The 19,329-nt window shown below is 39.7% G+C and overlaps 1 protein-coding gene across 9 annotated transcripts in view; it reads right to left on the bottom strand.

Annotated features, from left to right (window-relative positions):
* Positions 1 to 19,329, bottom strand: part of myo3a (myosin IIIA) — a 72,690-nt gene that overhangs the window by 27,043 nt on the left and 26,318 nt on the right. For 6 of the 9 annotated variants that reach the window (XM_070553245.1, XM_054751048.2, XM_070553247.1 and 3 more), the window contains exons 6-14: positions 18,718 to 18,794; positions 13,610 to 13,755; positions 8,357 to 8,422; positions 8,128 to 8,283; positions 5,085 to 5,181; positions 3,530 to 3,646; positions 3,253 to 3,357; positions 1,125 to 1,208; positions 429 to 631 (exon numbers count right to left, since the gene is read on the bottom strand). In XM_070553245.1, the coding sequence (XP_070409346.1) occupies positions 429 to 631; positions 1,125 to 1,208; positions 3,253 to 3,357; positions 3,530 to 3,646; positions 5,085 to 5,181; positions 8,128 to 8,283; positions 8,357 to 8,422; positions 13,610 to 13,755; positions 18,718 to 18,794 (1,051 nt within the window). Of the gene's footprint in view, positions 1 to 428; positions 632 to 1,124; positions 1,209 to 3,252; positions 3,358 to 3,529; positions 3,647 to 5,084; positions 5,182 to 7,761; positions 7,804 to 8,127; positions 8,284 to 8,356; positions 8,423 to 13,605; positions 13,756 to 18,717; positions 18,795 to 19,329 lie in introns of those variants that run through there. The other 3 variants (XM_070553249.1, XM_070553248.1, XM_054751053.2) reach the window with 3 other exon arrangements.

Below are 19,329 nucleotides of genomic sequence, written 5' to 3' on the forward strand. Positions count from 1 at the left end.
ATGTGGCTTTGCCTCTTTGACTTGTTTGTTATCCCGCTAATAAGCAGAGTCCAGTTACAAGCTGGAGAAAAGGCACTTCCTGCCAAATCAAACCTCGTCCGACCCGCAAGGAAGCAATCTTTGATCAAAGAAGAAATGGGCCTTCCCCTGCACTTGACCTGGCCTGATCCCAGACACCCGATAAGAGGGAAAGATAGAGTGACTGAAGTGCAGGCTGCAGCCAAATGTCTCCAGCTTCATGCGGATAAGTAAAGGTGAAAGGAGAGAAAGAGCGAGTCCATTACACGCTGATGTCAGCCTGTGAGTGGAAAAATAACCTCTGTGTCCCTGTTCTCTCTCAAAGCAGGGGTGATTTACATTCACCTGAATGTCACAGCAGATAGAAGGTTTTAAAGGAGAAACAAAAAGACAAAGGACGGTAAACTTGCATCGCCTGGTGGATGACTCGGGATTTCTCCAGCAGATACTCTGATATCTGCGCTCCGACCACCGTCCCTCCGCAGGTGAACTTCATTTCCAGGTATTTACCGAAGCGGCTGGAGTTATCGTTAATGGCGGTGCAAGCGTTTCCGAAGGCCTCCACCAGACTGTTGACCAGCAAGATTTTCTCCTGCAGCGTTCGATTGTTGGCCTAAAAACAAATTAAACGCATGCAGAGGCAACACTGAATTAGCAAAGTAAAAAAATATTCTCATTTTCCCTTTTCAGTCAGGTTGCAAATCAGAGCTGGCACCAGATGTAGCATCAACACACCCATCACAGGATAAAGAGCATTTTAGATCCTATAAATATCTAGTTTCTGCAGGATGCACACAGGCTGCTCTGTGGTTTACCACAGACATTTTGTTGTTCTGTAAGCCTGGAATGTTTCCATATAAATGCAAATAGGAAAATTATTTATTTATTTATTTATTTACATAGAGACAGGGAACCACGGTGGTGTAGAATATAACTTAACCTTTGCTTTTTGAAGACAAATGATTACACTGTTAAATTGTGGGTAAAATAACAGTCAGGCAATTAAAAATAACATTAAAATTAAACAGGAAGAAATAATAATAATAATAATAATAATAATTATTATTATTATTATTATTATTATTATATTATATAAACAGACTCACTTTTCCAAGAACTGTCAGCTGCTGCACCAACAGATGAGCACTCTCGGTTTTTCCTGCCCCACTTTCCCCGCTGATCACAACGCACTGCAGACAGGAAGTCACGGTTAAGAGTAAAAAAAATATGTGACTGAAAATTCACAACTAAAAGAGCAAATATGATTATAATGAAAGCAACCTCTAAAACAAACCCCACTGAGATGATTTCTACTCCACTTCTAAAATGTAGGTTGGCCCAGAAAGCTCAACATTTCGCAGCTAAAACACATAATTTTCTAATGACAGTAAACTTGCATGCACGTTGTCATGGTAACAGAAGGTGGCTCTGTGATGAGATAGTAGCAGTCATTACTGTTTGCTGCAGAGAGCACACTATAATGTTTTTGCTTGTTTGTACTTGGTATTTCATGAACCACTGGATGGATTGTAATGAAACTTAGAAAATACAAAAACAACTTTAACTCGCCGAATTGTGCTGATAGTAGGTTCAAAATCTTTACATTATTAGCAGAATCCAAATGCTAACTGATGGCAAAAATACCTTCAGATTGCACATAATGCTATTTTCAAGAAAAAGGGTTATATTTACATTAGCCTGTCTTCAATTAAAACACATATAGAAAACATTAAAAACATTATTAAATGTTACTTTTGATGTTATTGCGCTTCTGGCCTTAAAGCACCCAGATAGAGTATCAGGATTAGTACCTTCATCACCATTTCCAGTCCCATACATGTTTACTGCCATCTGGGGGAGGATCTATTTCTTTATTACTGGTATATAATTGTGCAACAAAGATTATTATAGTTGTTATATTTACATAAGGTGACAAAATCGTCCAGATTATTTTTTAGTATTTAATATTTAAGGTTTTCAAGTGACATTAAAACTAGCAAGACCAGTGTAACGGAATGAAATGACTGTTTCCACCAAAAGTAATTTTCCCCCTCTCCTCTGACACAGAACTAGTCTGCATGAGATATGGTCTCAAGGTCTCATGCATTTAATATAAACTGCTTTCTTTCCAGCTCAAGAGAAGAATGAAGAATGGACTCTCTCCTTTTAATAAATTAAAGATCTCTATTTTTAATAAAGCTAATGCAACAAAGTGTTAGTCAATAATAATCTGTGAAATCAAAATATTAATTACTTTATTATAATCCTATAGAATATAATAAGTAATATGACTAAATGTTTCCACCAGGACTGATCTCACGTAGCGTCAAGAGACGACACATTGCTTTTACTGATCCAATCAGAATCTGCCAGATCTGATGGAGGCGTGGTTTTGGTGGTGCTTGGTAAATCTGTCATCTTTTCATTCGACCATAAATCATAACATCCGAAGTATAAAACTATGCCCACGACATCTTTAATGCCAGTTCAAAGCGTTCTAGAGAAGTTGTCGGAGTGGCCAATCCGTAACTTTCCTCTTCAGCCGAAAGAACCAACGACAAGCTGGACAAAATCTGTTGCTGTTCCAACTGCTGCAACGGTTCCTTTCATAATAAAAGCTGAACCATCACGACCCAGGTTTGGGTCTCGCTAGATGCCAACAAAACTGTCGTGACCCAGAAGTATCTCAAAGACTGGTCTGGTCGGCAATCGTTGCTTTTCCTACCAGCTTCGATTCCAGAGAGGGTCCAGCTGGACCTCAACATTCCTGATCCAGAAGGGGACTTCCAAAAGGGTACGTAGGCCGACAGAATGGCATCTCAATGTGTTTATGAATCTCCTAACCAAAGCTTAGTGCGAAGACATCACCTTCATTTCCCATCAGAACTAATCGCTTCTTCGGATTTGCTGGTTCTGATCAACATTCCACACTACACCATTCTCCATCTCGCTTCACCTCAGTTGCACCATACATTTAGTGTTTAAAGTTAGTCTAGTTTTAATTTGTTTAGTAATAAATCTTTTAACTTTTTAAACTTGACTCTCTCTTCGGTTGTCTCTGAGTGAATACGAAGTTGTTACATAATCCCTGCAATAAAAAGTTCCAATCTTCTGGTTAAAATAGCCCAACAGATCCATAAGGTTCATTTCATATTTCCTATGGAATCCTACGTCTTATTAAATAACATGTAATTTAAATAATTACACCAGCAGGCTGTAATGTTGAGAAGTTACCTGATCTGTGTTGTATGAAACCATTGACTGGTAGGCTAGATCAGCCACAGCAAAGATGTGTGGTGCGTTCGCTGTACGCTTTGCTCCGATGTACATCTTCGTGTACTGCAAGGATTAGGAACAGTTAAAGGAAGACGTGTACATGAGATTAATTGGAAGAAAACTGCAGTAGCTTATGTCTGTTAGGAATGATGGAAATTAAATGGCAGAGACAGTTTGTAGGTGACCATCGGTGAGGACTGGAGCAAAGATGGAGGTGAGCGTGAACCCCACTGACCTGGGGAGAGTACATCTCCATCTTACGGAAGGGGTTAACGGCGATGAGGATGTCTCCAACATACGTGTAAATCTGATCTGTGCTGTATCGACTCTGGAGCTGCTCTGTGACTGTGTTCTGGTGAGAAACAAAAACGAAAACAACTTTCTCTTTTACATGGTTGTCACATATTACAACAGGAGAATCTTCCATGCAACCCCCCACGTGCCTGTGAGTTACTGTTGTGTATTATTTTCACAGAGAGATGATCAATTCTGCTGTCTGCTCTCTGCCAGGTTCATCAACAACAGCTTGAAGGATGGAGAGAAATATCCGCTGGCAGCTGAGGCTGAATGTTTCATTCAATAAATCAATGCACAGTCCAGATTTGATGAATTGTTTCAGAGACGGTAGAAAAAACACCCAAGACACGAAGATGACTGACAACTATGTAGTTTAATCTATTGAATCTGTATTTGTTTAATTTAACTAAACATATTCATGTAGAATCAGTTTATCGTGTGCAAAATTTAGCCATCGCTAATGAATGTTTCGTTATTTATTCACGTTTGTTGGCAAACAAGAATTTGTGTCTTTATTACAACATCTTGAATAAAAAATGTATTTCAGACAAATTAATTAGACTTAGACCAAATTTTTGTTTTATGTAAAATATGTGTAAATAAAAACAAGATGCCCAACAGACCAAGAGGTTGTCGTCGTCGTCGTCTTCCTCCACCTATCCGGGTCCGGGTCGCGGGGGCAGCAACCCAACTAGGGAGCTCCAGACCGTCCTCTCCCCGGCCACCTCCACCAGCTCCTCCGGCAGGACCCCAAGGCATTCCCGGACCAGATTGGAGATGTAACCTCTCCAACGTGTCCTGGGTCGACCCGGGGACCTCCTGCTGGCAGGACATGCCCAAAACACCTCCCCAGGGAGGGTGGCATCCTGACCAGATGCCCAAACCACAATAACAGACTCATTTCGATCCGGAGGAGCAGCGGCTCTACTCCGAGTCCCTCCCGAATGTCTGAGCTCCTCACCCTGTCTCTAAGGCTGAGCCCGGCCACCCTACGGAGGAAACTCATTTCGGCCGCTTGTATCTGCAATCTCGTTCTTTCGGTCATTACCCAAAGCTCATGACCATAGGTGAGGATTGGGACGTAGATCGACCGGTAAATCGAGAGCCTGGCTTTCTGGCTCAGCTCCCTCTTCACCACGACAGATTGGCTCAGCGTCCGCATCACTGCAGACGCCGAACCAATCTGCCTGTCGATCTCCCGATCCCTCCTACCCTCACTCGTGAACAAGACCCCGAGATACTTAAACTCCTCCACTTGAGGTAGGACCTCTCTCCCGACCCGGAGTTGGCAAGCCACCCTTTCCCGGTTATAACCATGGTTTCAGATTTGGAGGTGCTAATCCTTGTGGCCACAGAGGTCCACTGACTAAATACTTTAGTCAAAATCATTAAAAACATGTAAAATGTCCTAAATGTATCATTGGTCAGAAAACAAAAAATCAACAGTAAAATCAAATTTTAACCATTAAAATTATATTTTTATCTATTCGTACCTCATCAAGAACTTCAAGGGTAGCAAGGTCGTCAACCTCCTCGGTGTTGCTCTGCGTCTTCATGTGGTTTCCTTTCTTCGTGTGGATTCGTTCATGCCTGAAATCAACAATAAAAGTTTAAAACACAGTGAAAATGAGGAAAAAGTCATAAAAAATGCAGCTATTTATTATCAATTTTAAACTCGTGACAAATTTTAAATAGCATGAAGAAAACACGCTGCCACAGGAATTTTATTTTATGAGTAAATTCTAAACTATGAACTTGTTTTCCTGGGCAGCAATACAGAACCCAACAAGATACTGTCAGAGTACAAACATGGGTCTTATAGGTCAGGGGTTCCCAATTTCTTTTTTCTGAGGGCCCCCTTGCTCATGTCCAAGACAAGCCAGGACCCCCAACCCCAACTCCTACATGCGTACACACATCACGTGTGATAATCTTTATAAAGGCACACAGAGTTATAAATTATATATGGAGTTCTGGTTATACTGTAGGGTGTGTCATTGGGAGCTTATAAATGTAATTTGTACAAATAAATTCTTGCTAACCTCACAATCTCAGCAAAGACAAAATTGTGGGGACCCCCTGCAAGTTTGTTGGTCCCGACCCTCAATTTGGGAACCCCTGCTATAGGGTACTCATGGGGTAAATCCTGGGTACGTATGTACAGGGGTACTCATGGGGTCTGAACTTGGTACTTATGAAATACTTACAGTGGTATCTTCAGGGGAACATATGGGGTGCTGATGGAGTACATACTGGGACTTCTCATGTCATGTCAGTATGTCCCACACTATATGTGAGTGGTATGCTTACTGGCTCTCCCATTCCAGTCGCTCCGCTCAGCTGAGCAGAACTTGCTAATCATTCCATCCTCTAAGTTCAAATCTCAAGGGCATCTTGGGTTTTCCATGACGGCCCCGGCTCTGTGGAATGCCTTTCTCCTGAATATCCGGCATCCTTTAAGTTCAGATTGAAAACTCATAATTTTTATTTAGCTTTTGGTTAAGATGAAACTTGAATGATCACCTTTGATTGCTTTTATGGGTTTTGAAGTCTTATTGTATTGAGTTTTGTTATATTTTAGCACTGCTGTGGTGTATGTGATTGTTCTGTGATGTGTCCGGCCCTTCGGTCTCCCAGTCGGGCGTGTAAAAGTGCGTTATAAATAAATATGACTTGACTTAGAGATTTACAGATGGTTACTAGGCTGAATTATGTTACACCAACAACATGAAAGTAACCATAAACGCACCCTTTGTGTGCCCCATGAGTATCTCAAGATGTACCCTGTATGCACATATTTCATTGTCACCCAGTACATACCCTATAAGTACCAGCTTGTAATGTGTTTTACCATACACTGTAACCAGAATAAGTTCACTGAACTCAAAATTTATGAGGAAACTGATTACCCAATAATATTTAAGTTAACTTATCTAAAAACTATGTTTATCATAACCTAAAAAATATGACCTGAATAAAATTAAAGCATTTAACTACCTCCAACCTATAACTTGGCACTTAAGCAGCTTACAAAGTTTAATTTCACTAAACTTGCATATTTTATTTTATTTGAACTTTATTACATGTTTTTACTAACTTAAATATTGTAACTTATATGAACTGTAAATGGACATATTAAACCCTAACCTAAATAAGTTGAATTTACTTAGAAATGACAAAGTGGCAGGCTGGTGAAGGCAGTAACTAACACCAGATCATGACTCACACACCCTTACATGCTAACAGCCAATGAAAGTGGAACACTCAAAGTCAATTCAAGAGCATCTGTTGTGAAAAACCACAGTATTATTAACAATGGGACAGCACGGCCGTACAGCATTACTTTGACCAACCTCCTCACTTATGGGGCCAACATGATACAAAAAGTAACACCACATCTGCAACATTGAATGAAATAACTGAGAACAACAATCCTCCACAATAAACATGCATAAACACCACAAAACAGAGCAAAATAACTGAAAACATGACTACCTACCGGCCAGCAGTTGTTTATTGTTCCTGAAATCCACCAAAATTGCTAGTTCATGGTCGTTTTTCCCATAAATCCACAAATATTTTAAAAATTATACAAGTCTGTTTATCAGAAACACTTTAGGGTGGACGTAAAGATGAATGTAATAATATAGAAACATAAAATAATAAGTCAATATTTTATTAGTTAATTTTACTCATTAAAGTTAAGTTGTTCTTTATGGATTAATTTAAGTTATTCTTACTGAAAAAAGATATAGTTCAGATTAATTAAAATGTTTGAGTTCTATGTACTTAAAACAAGCAATAACTCAACACATTTGAGTTCTAAAAACATTTTTTTATATTAAGAGTTTCATCTACTCAATATATTTGATTATTTTTAATTTTTGGGGTTACAGTGTATATTGTTGTAAGCCGAACCCAGTTACAATAGCTTGAGCTCATTTTAACTAAACTTTACTGAAATCTTTAGAAACCTTTTTGATTTTAAAGTTAATCAAGTGTTGTTATAACTCCAGATTACCTAAACCAAATCAGAGCTTAAGTGTATTCTAAAGTAATACTGACAAAAAAACTCAAATACAACTACTTCTATGGGTGCATGTAAACAATCTACATCAGCTTGCGTAGTTGCTGACTAAACTACAATACTGCTACTTATACATTCATTACCCGTCATTACTGTCTGCGCTTCTGTCTGCCTTTCCGTGATGGCTTTAACGACAGAAACAGGACTGATGAATCACAGAGGCAGTGAACAGCTTCCAAACCAGTGTGTTACAGTACCGCACAAACTGTTACTGGAGGACGAGCAGGACTGAGATGTTGTTAATGTGAAGGTAGCGGGGCTTATAAAACATCCAGGGAAGAGGGTAATTTGGATTATACTGCCTGCAAAGACTGAGCTGCATATAAACCTCACTGACAGAAAAGCAGTTTAGGCTGTTTAACTTGAGGTGTTTGAGTGAATCTATTGCACGGCTTCATGGGAAAATTTGACATGCACTTGCAGAAACCTTCATGGTTTTGGTACAATACCTTGTTTTTTCAATCAGTCCTATCTGCTGGTTGAGATCAATGAGTTCAATCAGTTGCTTCTGCAGGATTTTCTCTCTGCCGCTGGCCTGTTTGATGAACACATGCTGGAGCAGGTCTAAAACATTTGGTCTCAGCTCAAAGTCTTTAATGAGACACCTGTGATGCAGATTATATGAGTTCATTACACTTGTGCAGTTAACGCATCGCTGAATATGTGTGCCTCACTCACTTGCAGATAAAGTCATTAAAGTCATGTGACCAAAGCTCTGGCTGGTGGAGAGTGGGTGGAGGGTTCCTGGTAAGGAAAGAAATGGAAACGATTAATGGAAAGATAAGATGGGATTTACATGGGTGGGGAACAAAGGAACAGAGGAATGATGGAGTGAAATCCTCACACTGGAACAGTTTGTCACAGGAGCGTTTCTGGGGTGAAATAAGGCAATAACAATCCTACAGCTAGGTGGTACAAATACTGCTGATTTATTACAGGTGTAGCGTTATGAATATGCCATTTCTGCCATTAACAGCTGCCCTTTGACACAATGACAGTGTGCATAAATTGCCAAGGTTGTGCGCTTGCTTCTGGTGTTTACATTCCACCAAAGAAGACAGAAGAAGGATGAAGAATGCTTTTCATTAATTAATCAAAGAACTTTATTTCTAATAAAGCTAATCAAAACAACTGTTGGTCAATAATAATCAGGTGATCAATCTGTGAAATCACAATGTTATGATTTATGTGTTTAATGAATAACAGGACTAACTGAGCTAGACACCCTGATCCACATAAGGTAAACACATGACACATTGTTCACTCATCCAATCAGAACTTCCTCTCTGTTGCGGGGCAGAGTTCTGTGGTGTTTAGTTAATCTGTCCACTCCGATTGGCTAAGATTCAAAAACAACTAAGCTTAATAAAACAGAACAACGCCATTTTAATTCAGTTCCACCGCAAGTTCGAACGAAGCTCTTCAATGTAGTTCAACTTGGTTCAACGCAGTTCCAACCAAGTACACGACCAGCTCTCATATCCATCATCGCTAAGTAAAGTACAGACTGGCCAGCTGTATTTTCTACTTTTAAGCTGAGAACTGTCAAGCTGGAAAATTCTGTCGTTTTATCAACAAGACGACGGTTCATTCAGAATAAAAGCTGAACTTGCTACGTGACGCTGACACCTGCCGTTGCTACCGGGAGTCGATCCATAGACTGGTTTGCCGTGCTGCAGACGCTGTGCTATCAGTTCCAGCAGCAAAGTTTGGTCCGAGGACCTTGCATTCCGGATCATACACAGGAGTCTCCGAAGGTACGTAGATCGGCATAGATGGCGTTTCATGTCTCTTCCTCCTGAAGTCCCTCGTGGTTAGTTAGTCAAAACAACATCTTACACTCAGACTCGCCTGCATCAGATGGAGATTCTGAACTGACACACACACCAACACTTCAGCATCCAAATCCATATGCATCCATCATAGAGAGTTAGTCCTGGTGATTGTTTCGAATAATTATAAAAATAAACATTCTTAAACGTCCCATATTCCTCTTTTCTTGTCTCTAAGTCAATACAAAGTGTTTGAATAAAATTCCCTGTGGTAAAAACAACCTCTTCTGATTCTAAGGTAAGATTAATCTCTGGACCTTAATAAAGTGTAAGAAAACACATTTCTTTACAGAATCCCTCAAAACCTGCTAAAAACCTTTTAAAAGGTGCTGAAAAGACGTCACAACAGCCAAATGACTCACTTTAAATCCATAAGAACCTTTTTACAAGAGGGTTTCTGGCACATGGGGGAGAAGTCACTGCTGCCTGCTAATGCATCCAGCCCTCCACACAAAAGCTCTGACAGCGATAAATTACTTTAATGAGAGGACATACATCTCCTGTTTATCACACAACACAGCAAATATAGACAGCAAATGCATCAGGCATTTATTTAAAGTCTGTTCAGCTAATGTTGTGACCATTAACGTGTTTTTTTTTCCTTATCCGGGTGACAAACAAGGTTGCTGTGTGGAGATGAGAGAAAGAGGAGTCTTGTGTGCACCACTTAGCCCTAACAGAGAGCTAAAAAGTCAAGCTAACTTTCACTGTGGGCATTTATGTTGTAAAAAAATGAAATGTGTTGTTACTATGTGGTCACATTGTCCCTCTACAAGCAGTGTTTGGATAATTTAATATAGGGCATCGTTTCAAAAAGAATGGCCACGTATTACCGTAGTTCTCAATTTCAGTAATGAAGATTGAAAGCACATTTAAAATTAATTGCTTTGATGAAATGTCAAAAGTCCCCCTAAATAATGAATTTGATTCATGTTCATAGGGGCTTCCTCAGCTAGGTGGCGAGTGGTGTGCGATTATATGTGAAAGCACGGCTAGTTGTACAGGGTTTTCAGATTGAAGAAGAGGACAAGGGCTGAAAAACCGCACAGGCCAGTACAGGCGTTACCATTATCTTCTGGTGCTGGTTTCTCGGGTGGACCAGCACACAATGCTGCTTCAGGATGGAATGCTGGTCCAGCATCCAATGCTGGACTATACCAGCACCCACATAAGATGGAAACCAGCTGTGCAGTATTTTTCAGCAGGGTGGACCACAAAGTCTGGAACTATCTGGCCATCTTTTAAAGACTTTGGGTGTTTCTCAATGCCAGGGAACCTTGCCTTGATGTCTTGGCCCCGCCCCAGTTGCCTAGGAGATCCGTCATCTGGAGCTGCCAAGACGTGTAACAATGTTCATGTTCTACCGAGGCGTGTTCTCCGTTTGTTAGCCATTTAGCTAGCTGAGCGAGGATACACGGGAGGTCTTGTAGCCTAGCCTTGGTCAAAAATTACCCAGAATACACCGCGGTATTTTCAAAAGGACGGCGGATCAGAAGCTGGCAGCTACCTCGGGGAAAATTTTCAAGTTTAAAAGTAAGCCAACTAATTAAAATGTTTTTTTTTTTTTACATCCAAAGAAGTTATCTATGGTTGGTTAGTTGCTTAGTAGTTGCAGCTTCGGTGGCTAGCGGGTAGTAAGTTGCTTATATTTTTGATTTAATAAACATATACACAATTTAAAAAGTAAAAGGCTCTTTACATATTTATAATGAAACTAATACGTATAAAATATAGCGTTGTCTCCCGTGTCACGTGACGTCACTTGACCGCCGTGGATGCCGCGGTAACGTGATGCAAGTCTGATCCATTTAACCGTTTTCTTTGACCAAGGATGGACAGTGTCCTCGTAAGCAAGGCGCCTGGCCTCGCAAGACATCGCCTCGTAAGGCAAGGCGCCTTGGCACTGAGAAACACCCTAGGTATTCCCAGTACATCCTGCAGTTTGAGTGCATGTTTGAGTGCATGGATGTTAGCAGCTCAGACTAGCGTTAGCAGTCGATTGGGCTAGCTCTATGATTAGCATTTCCCTGACCAGTGTTTATATATTGAAACCTTTGAAGTGGTTTGAGACGTGCAAAGGTAAGGTGGTGTGTCTAAGCTTATGGTGTTTTACACCAGCTTTTCTCTTTGGTTAAACCAGATTCTGTGGGCAATTAGACACCTGAAGATGCCTTTATTCAACAACAACAAGACAAAAAAAGCAGCTTTATTTCTGTAGCACATTTCACACACAGAGGCAATTCAGCATGCTTTCCAGGTGCAACATAAAACAGTAGATTTTTTTAATTAAATGTAAAGTACACAAATGAAATTGATTCAAAAATGAAAGAACAAAGTCATGTGGTTTTACACTCTAGAGCTGCTTTAAGGAATTGCCTTTGAGTGGACAAAAAACGGAGAATGTTCTAGAGACGGTGCAGCCATCTCTCAAGTTTTCAGAATGTTCTGATTTAAAATTAGTTTCAAGCTACTTCAAATAAAAGTTCAAGAAAATGTCCCTAAAATAGAACGTTACACTAAAAATGAAAACTTGGGCCATCTAAATAAAAGCAGAGAGGGAGTAGCTGCATTAATGCCATCAGCATATCTGTTTTCCTCAGACTGCCAGCAGAACAAACCCTCCGCTTGTGAGCGAGGAGGGAAGTGAGTAGTGCGAACAGAACGCCTGGAGCTCTAGCTGCAGCAGTCACACAGATTCAGAGAGATCTGTGTGATGGCTCTGGTGGAGCACGACCCCCACAGCAAACACAGGACAGATTCAACACAGCAGTGTGTGTGTTTATGTGTGTGTGTGTGTGTACCAGGACAAAGTGCTGTGTTAGCGTAGTGCTCATGTAGGTCTCACAGTGAAATCCAGAGATGATAAACAATTAGCCATCACCTTCAGAAGAGAATAAAAAGAGCCAGAAAGAGACGCTCAGAGGATGTGATCCGCGTCTGCAGGGGTTCGGGAGTTTGACAAGATGTTGTCTGGTGATATTGGAGAGACATCTAGAGAAGGAGATGGCTTTTCTGGGTTATATATCAAACACTGCATTCCCTTGTCTTTATTCTTCAGTCTGTCAGTCTCCTAATGAAGACACACCGACGGAAGGTCTTGCTTTACTGATGCATCTCACGAGTTTTGTCTTAAAGACAGCCCTAGTTGTAACATTAACAGGATATTCTACTGAGCAAAAATAAAAATCAGAGGCCACTTTGATTGCTTGTTTATTTAAACAGCTAAATGTTATAATTCCTTGAAATGTGGAAAATAAGAATATTCCTGCACATTCATTCAGTTTCTTCTGTTTTAAAGCTGACATCAATTATATGTATGTGCATGAAATAAAAATGCTCTTAATCATTCAAGATTACAGACTGAGTAATCTGAAAAGCACACAATTAAGCAACGTTGGCCATTGTTTTTACAGAAAAAAATGCACACGTTTTTACCAAAGGGTTTGAATGAAACTCATAAATTTATCATCAGATCAGAACTGGTTATATTTAGGAGTCAGCCAGTAACAAGTTCATTGACAAAATATTTTTGGAATTGTTTTGGATGAAGACAAACAGTGACTTAATACGAATAAAAGACAAAAATTAAGGATGATGATGAAAATCCAGTCAGAAGACGAGAAAGATGTGAGAAATGAACAAAACAACAAGGGAAGAGGCGGGACTAGAAGAGAAGAGCTCCCAGAAAAAATGCACATGAAAAAGCCCACGGCTGAGAAAATATATGTTAGTTGAGCATACCTATTTTTATTTTATTGACTAAAATAACGCTAAAACTAAAACAACTTGAATGACTACATCTTTGAATTTAAAATAATTTAGTCAAAAGACAGACTAAAACCAAACGGAGACTTTTTAAAATTACCACTGAAGTCAAGTCTGTTTCAAGATGGCCGCCAATAAACACAAACACCAAGATAAATCAGCCACTTAGCTATTCAGCTAACATTTGGTGAGCCAGTGGTTGAGAGTCCTTCCCAACACACACAGTGTCACCAAATCTTTGTTATTAACTGTTATACTCAAACCCATTTGACTGCTAGCAAGAGACGACTCATCTTCGTCACTACACGTAGCCACAATGGCCATGGAGGCTTACCTAGGTATCTTAAAAAGGGCTCTCATTGGGTGAAGGTCAGACAGAGGTGGGTCTCCATCTCCCAGTTCTATGGCTGTGATGCCGAGTGACCAGACGTCACAGCGAGCATCGTAGGTTGAATCCAGCTGCTGCTCACACGCAATGACCTGAAAAAAAAATCACTGAGGTATAAAGACACAAGCTCTGCTTTCCATTTTATGCATTTCTAGATGATTTTATCAGCAAAAGTGATTCATGTGTTCTAACTCCCAGAGCCCAATAGCATACACTTGGTTTTGAATGTATTGAAAACCACATGCATGCTATTGGGCTCTAGGAATTGGTAAGGAAAAACCAGAAGTTGGACATTTATTTAGGGGGACAACAAATTGAACAAACAGAAGAGACCAAACTACTGGGCCTAACGTTAGATCCAACAATGTCACGGACTAGACGTATTGACAATATTGTAAAGAGAATGAGTATGAGCATTTCTGTAATTAGGCGCAATGCTCAATATATGCTGCTGGACACCAAAACATTTGTTGTACAGTCTCTGGTCTTGTGTCATCTGGATTACTGTTCGGTTGTTTGGTCCAGTGCTGCCAAGAAAGATCTCGACAAACTTCAAGCTCAGAACAGAGCTGCGAGGTTGGTTCAGTTGCCCCTTTAAAGCTAATGTCAACTGGATGCATTTCAAACTGTCACGGATGAAGGTAAATGACAGACTGGCCTGTAGCCTGGTCATGGACGTAATTTTCACTTTAGAAGTGAGGGGGACACGGGGGGGGGGGGGGGGGGGTATCTTTACAGTATGCTCTAATGGGAAACAGGCTTCAACACAAACAGTTGTTTTCCACTTGGTCCTAGAGCTCAACCAGTGTCAATTTAATATAGCGTAATGTTTTTGGATGGTAAAAAGTGCAGGGGTCAAAACTTGACTTTGGAAAAAGTGGGGGGGGGACATGTCCCCCCCAAAAAATTACGTCCATGAGCTTGGTTGTGTCCTTACACAAAATCTGGGGTTTAAACAAACCTTTTTGCTTGTTTACAAAGCTTTTACCAACTTGTGAGTGGCATGGTTTCAACACAAGGAATGTCTCCCATGTTACCTTTACTCTTCCATTGCCAAGAACTAATGCACTTAAAAGAACAGTCATTTGCAGAGCTATCACATACTGGAACACCCTGCCACCTGAGTTAATAATAATAAATGTTCATGGTACGTTTAAAGTGAATCTGAACAAACTGGTGATACACAAGTTTATATCAGATAACAGATACAGCTATTTCATTTAGATTTAAAGAATTAACACCTTGTTGTTGTTATAAGAATAATGATAATAATGATAATTATTATTGTTGTTGTTGTTGTTATTGTTGTTATTTATTCATTTATCAATTTTTTGTATTTTTATTTTCTTAGTGAAATTTGATTCTAGTGGCTTTTTATGATGATTATATGTTTATCTTGTGCTTTTCTTACACTGTATATGTTTATATGTTTGTTTGTTTTGTTTTTTTGTCTTTTTTTTAAATCAAGAGGACCCCAGGAAAAATGGTTTTCACTATTGTGAAGACTAATGGGGATCCTTAAACAATAAACAATAAAGAGGAGCAAAATCAGAGGAGCTCATCTGAACAAAAACGTAAGAGTTAGCATGTAACAATACAACCGACACATATTTGCTGTGTGGAGGAGTTGCTAATGCTAACGGGTAGCTTCTACTAGTCGAGACATTTGCTGCTGTTTCCAGGACATTAGTGAGTCAAGATGGGTTAGTCCATGAATGTTAAGTGTGACGTAGATCTGTCAGGCTGACCAAATTGTAGCGTTTCACTGTCTATTTTCTATCAGAAGCTAATGCAGGAGATAGGTGTAGGAGACTATTTTCATGTTCAGCCTGCATGAAATACTCAGAGTGACCGATTGTAATCAGAAATAATCGTTAAAGCATGTTTTATTAGTGTTCCACATGCTTAACGTGGGAACGCCTGTAGAGGATTGTGAGGACAACATTTTAGATTGAAGATATAGGCTGTGTTTTAGCTCACATTCATTTTTATGGACCCCAGGGTTACTAACAAATTAAGTTTAACACACACACACACACACACACACACACACACACACACACACACACACACACACACACACACACACACACACACACACACACACACTTAGAGTCAGTCTATCATGATTGTCCTGAGGGCAACATGGAACACAATCAAATATATGACTCATTTGAGTAGGAGGCATGTGTTCACACAAACATGACTCTAAAACACACACACACACACACACACACACACACACACACACACACACACACACACACACACACACACACACACACACAAACACACAGCAGGAAAATATGTGACATCAGAAGTGTGTGTATTGTTCTCTAAAGGCATTAAGCCGAGTAGAAAAAACAACAACACACTCCTTACAGAATAGAAACACATACTATCGTGTTACTTCTTAAGATCTGTAAAAACAACAAAGACGTCAGCGAATCAGCCCACAAGGAGAAAATTTGCAAGAAAAACAGAGTATAAATTATCTTAATGTGTAACCCCATGGAGACACACATACACACCTATCATGACATATTACACACATTTATTCTATAAAAGTAACAAAAATATGCTACTTACCAAAATAAAAAAACTAAAAGTTTTCACTGTCAAATCTTCAGAAAATGCATACAAAAGTACTCCCCGATATTGTGGTTACAGTATACAGGTATACATTTATAAAAAATGCTCAGAGGGAAAAAAAAGTAGAATTTTTTATATTACAAACTATTATGGTCTGCATCGCACTCACAATGCCCACTGACCTTTTTGCTAAAGTGATGCGTTCTCTCTGAACCTTGTTGAATAGCTTAGCAAATTAGAGTGGAAAAGTAAAACTCCTATAAGTGACGTCACACCAAATTTGCACAGTATGCAAACAACATGAGAAGATATTTGTTTTGATTTGGTAAATTCAGCAGACCGCATCCAAGTAGAATCTAAGAGCTGTGAATTTCACCAAACAGAATGCAAGTTTTTCCTCTGTTTAGGTTAAATTGAACTCTTAAATAGTCAGTATCTTACCTGCAGCAGAGAGCAAACAACATTGGAGAATAAAGCTAAAGGCTACTTCTAGAGTGATTTCAGACGTTTGAGTCATTGTGAGTTCTATGTCTGAAACTGTAGTTGTCTAGGTCCGTTGTTCCCAAACTGGGGTCCAGGACCCCTGTAACGGAATAAAATGACTGTTTTCCACCTAAAAGTTATTTCCCCCCTCTCCTCAGCAAGAACTAATCTGCATGAGATATTGTTCAAGGTCTCATGCATCTGCTTCTAAACTGCTTCCTTTCCAGCCCAAGAGAAGAATGAAGACAACGGACTCTTTCTATTTAATAAATCAAAGAACTCTATTTTAATAAGCTAATCAAACAAAGTGTTAGTCAATAATAAAATATGAACCAATTTGTGAAATGAAAATATTAATTACTTGATATTATAATCCTACAGAATATAATAAGTAATATAACTTTAAATGTTTCCACTAGAGACTGATTACACATAGCGTTAAGAGACGACACATTGCTTTTACTGATCCAATCACAATCTGCCAGTTCTGACGGAGGCGTGGTTTTGGTGGTGCTTGGTAAATCTGTCATCTTTTCATTCGACCATAAACCAAAACATCCGACTTATAAAACTATGCCCACGACATCTTTAATGCCAGTTCAAAGCGTTCTAGAGAAGTTGTCGGAGTGGCCAATCCGTAACTTTCCTCTTCAGCTGAAAGAACCATCGACAAGCTGGATAAAATCTCTTGTATTTTACCAACCAAGCAACAGTTCCTTTCAGAATAAAAGCTGAACTCATTGACCCTCCGGGTCCATCTGACGCTGTCAACCAACTGTCGCGTTTTACCTGGAGACAATCCAAAGACTAGTCTGTCGTACTGCTGACGCTGTTTCATTGGCTCCAGTACCGAAAGAGGGGTTCGAGGACCTGGCATTCTGGATCTGTACGGAGGTCTCATTCTAAAGGTATGTGTGGAGCGACAGAATGACGTCTCAATGTGTGTTTATGAATCTCCAAATCAAAGCTTAGAACGAAGACATCACCTTCACTCCCATCAGAACTAATCCGGATTTGCTGGTTCTGAACAACATCCCACACAACACCATTCTCCATCTCACTTCATCTTAGTTACACCATACATTTAGTGTTTAAAGTTAGTCCAGTTTTAATTTGTTAAGTAATAAATCTTTAAACTTTTAAAACTTGACTCTCTCTTCTGTTTTCTCTGAGTTAATACGAAGTTGTTACATAATCCCTGCAATAAAAAGTTCCAATCTTCTGGTTAAAAGTACCCAAAGATCCATAAGACTGATTTCATATTTATTATGGAATCTCATGTCTTATGGTTCATTAAATAATATGTAAATTAACCCTTTACACCCATAAGGTAAATTTTTGGCATAATTTGTATTCTAAATACGTAACAGCGGTACCAGTATTCCGGTACTCCACAACACTGCAAATAACCAATCACAAACACTCACTCGCACCTAGGAACAATTTACAATCACCAAATAACCTAACGTGCATGTTTGTAGTCCGTTGAAAATCAGAGTACCCAGATAAACCCCATGCATGTATGATGAGAATATGTTAACTCGATGTAGCTTGGCCTAACCTGTGACTTCATGCTGCAAAACAACAATACTACCAACTGCACCTCCATGCAACCCCTGTAGGAGTTTAAAGCTCAGAAAATACATTTTCTGCACTTCAAATAGCCTTTGATGCATATGAGTTTACTGTAATTTCACTTCTTACTACTTACTTATTAATGTGTGTGTGTGTGTGTGTGTGTGTGTGCGTGCGTGCGTGCGTGCGTGCGTGCGTGCGTGTACTCTAGAAGCACTGAGCCAGGATCAGACAGGAGGAGAGTGATGGAGGTTGCCCATCTGGCTCCTCTACACCCGTTGTGTTTGACAGCATTATCTCTTTGATGATTATGAACTGAACTGCCCACTGGGACCTGCTCCAGGCTAATGTGGTGGAAAAAGAGGAGGATGAGAGAGTGTTTATGGGCCGGTTCGTTGGCGTACCTCGGGAGCCATCCAGAAGGGAGTTCCCACCGAGGTGTTCCTCCTCAGACGGGTGTTTGTCAGCTGGGCTGAAACACCTGCAGGGAGGGGAAACACATTTGACTGCATAACAATTGAGTGTATCTCACAACATCAAATTTGTGGTTTTTCTCGCTTACAGGTGGTGATCTGTGAAAAAGGAAACGGTGAACGGAAACAACACAACAGGATAATAAAACAAGCTCAGATGGATTTCAGAACTTTCTTGTTCTCCACTGATGGAACTGTCACTATAGTGGCAAGAAGAAAATAAATATAATGTACAAACAGACCGGAAAATCAGTCTGCTGGGATGTTTTCCCCTCAAAAATGATCGATTACTTTGAATTACAAATTATTTTGAGTCTCTTCATTGGACATTTCAAGAACAAAATTTGAATATAATTCAAATGTAAACAGGCTTTGGCAGCTGGAGACAAGTCATCCTTTTTATTTTAGATTTGATGAGAATGTGGGATGTATTGGTTTAGCAAAAGGAACAACAAAGAATCCGAGTGAAATCAATCCAGCAGAAACAAGACTGCAGAAGTTGGCATGAGTTTACTGAAAGCCCTGACATAGAACATGCTGACC

Source organism: Nothobranchius furzeri, chromosome 7, assembly GCF_043380555.1.
Source record: "Nothobranchius furzeri strain GRZ-AD chromosome 7, NfurGRZ-RIMD1, whole genome shotgun sequence".
Classification (NCBI taxonomy): domain Eukaryota; kingdom Metazoa; phylum Chordata; class Actinopteri; order Cyprinodontiformes; family Nothobranchiidae; genus Nothobranchius; species Nothobranchius furzeri.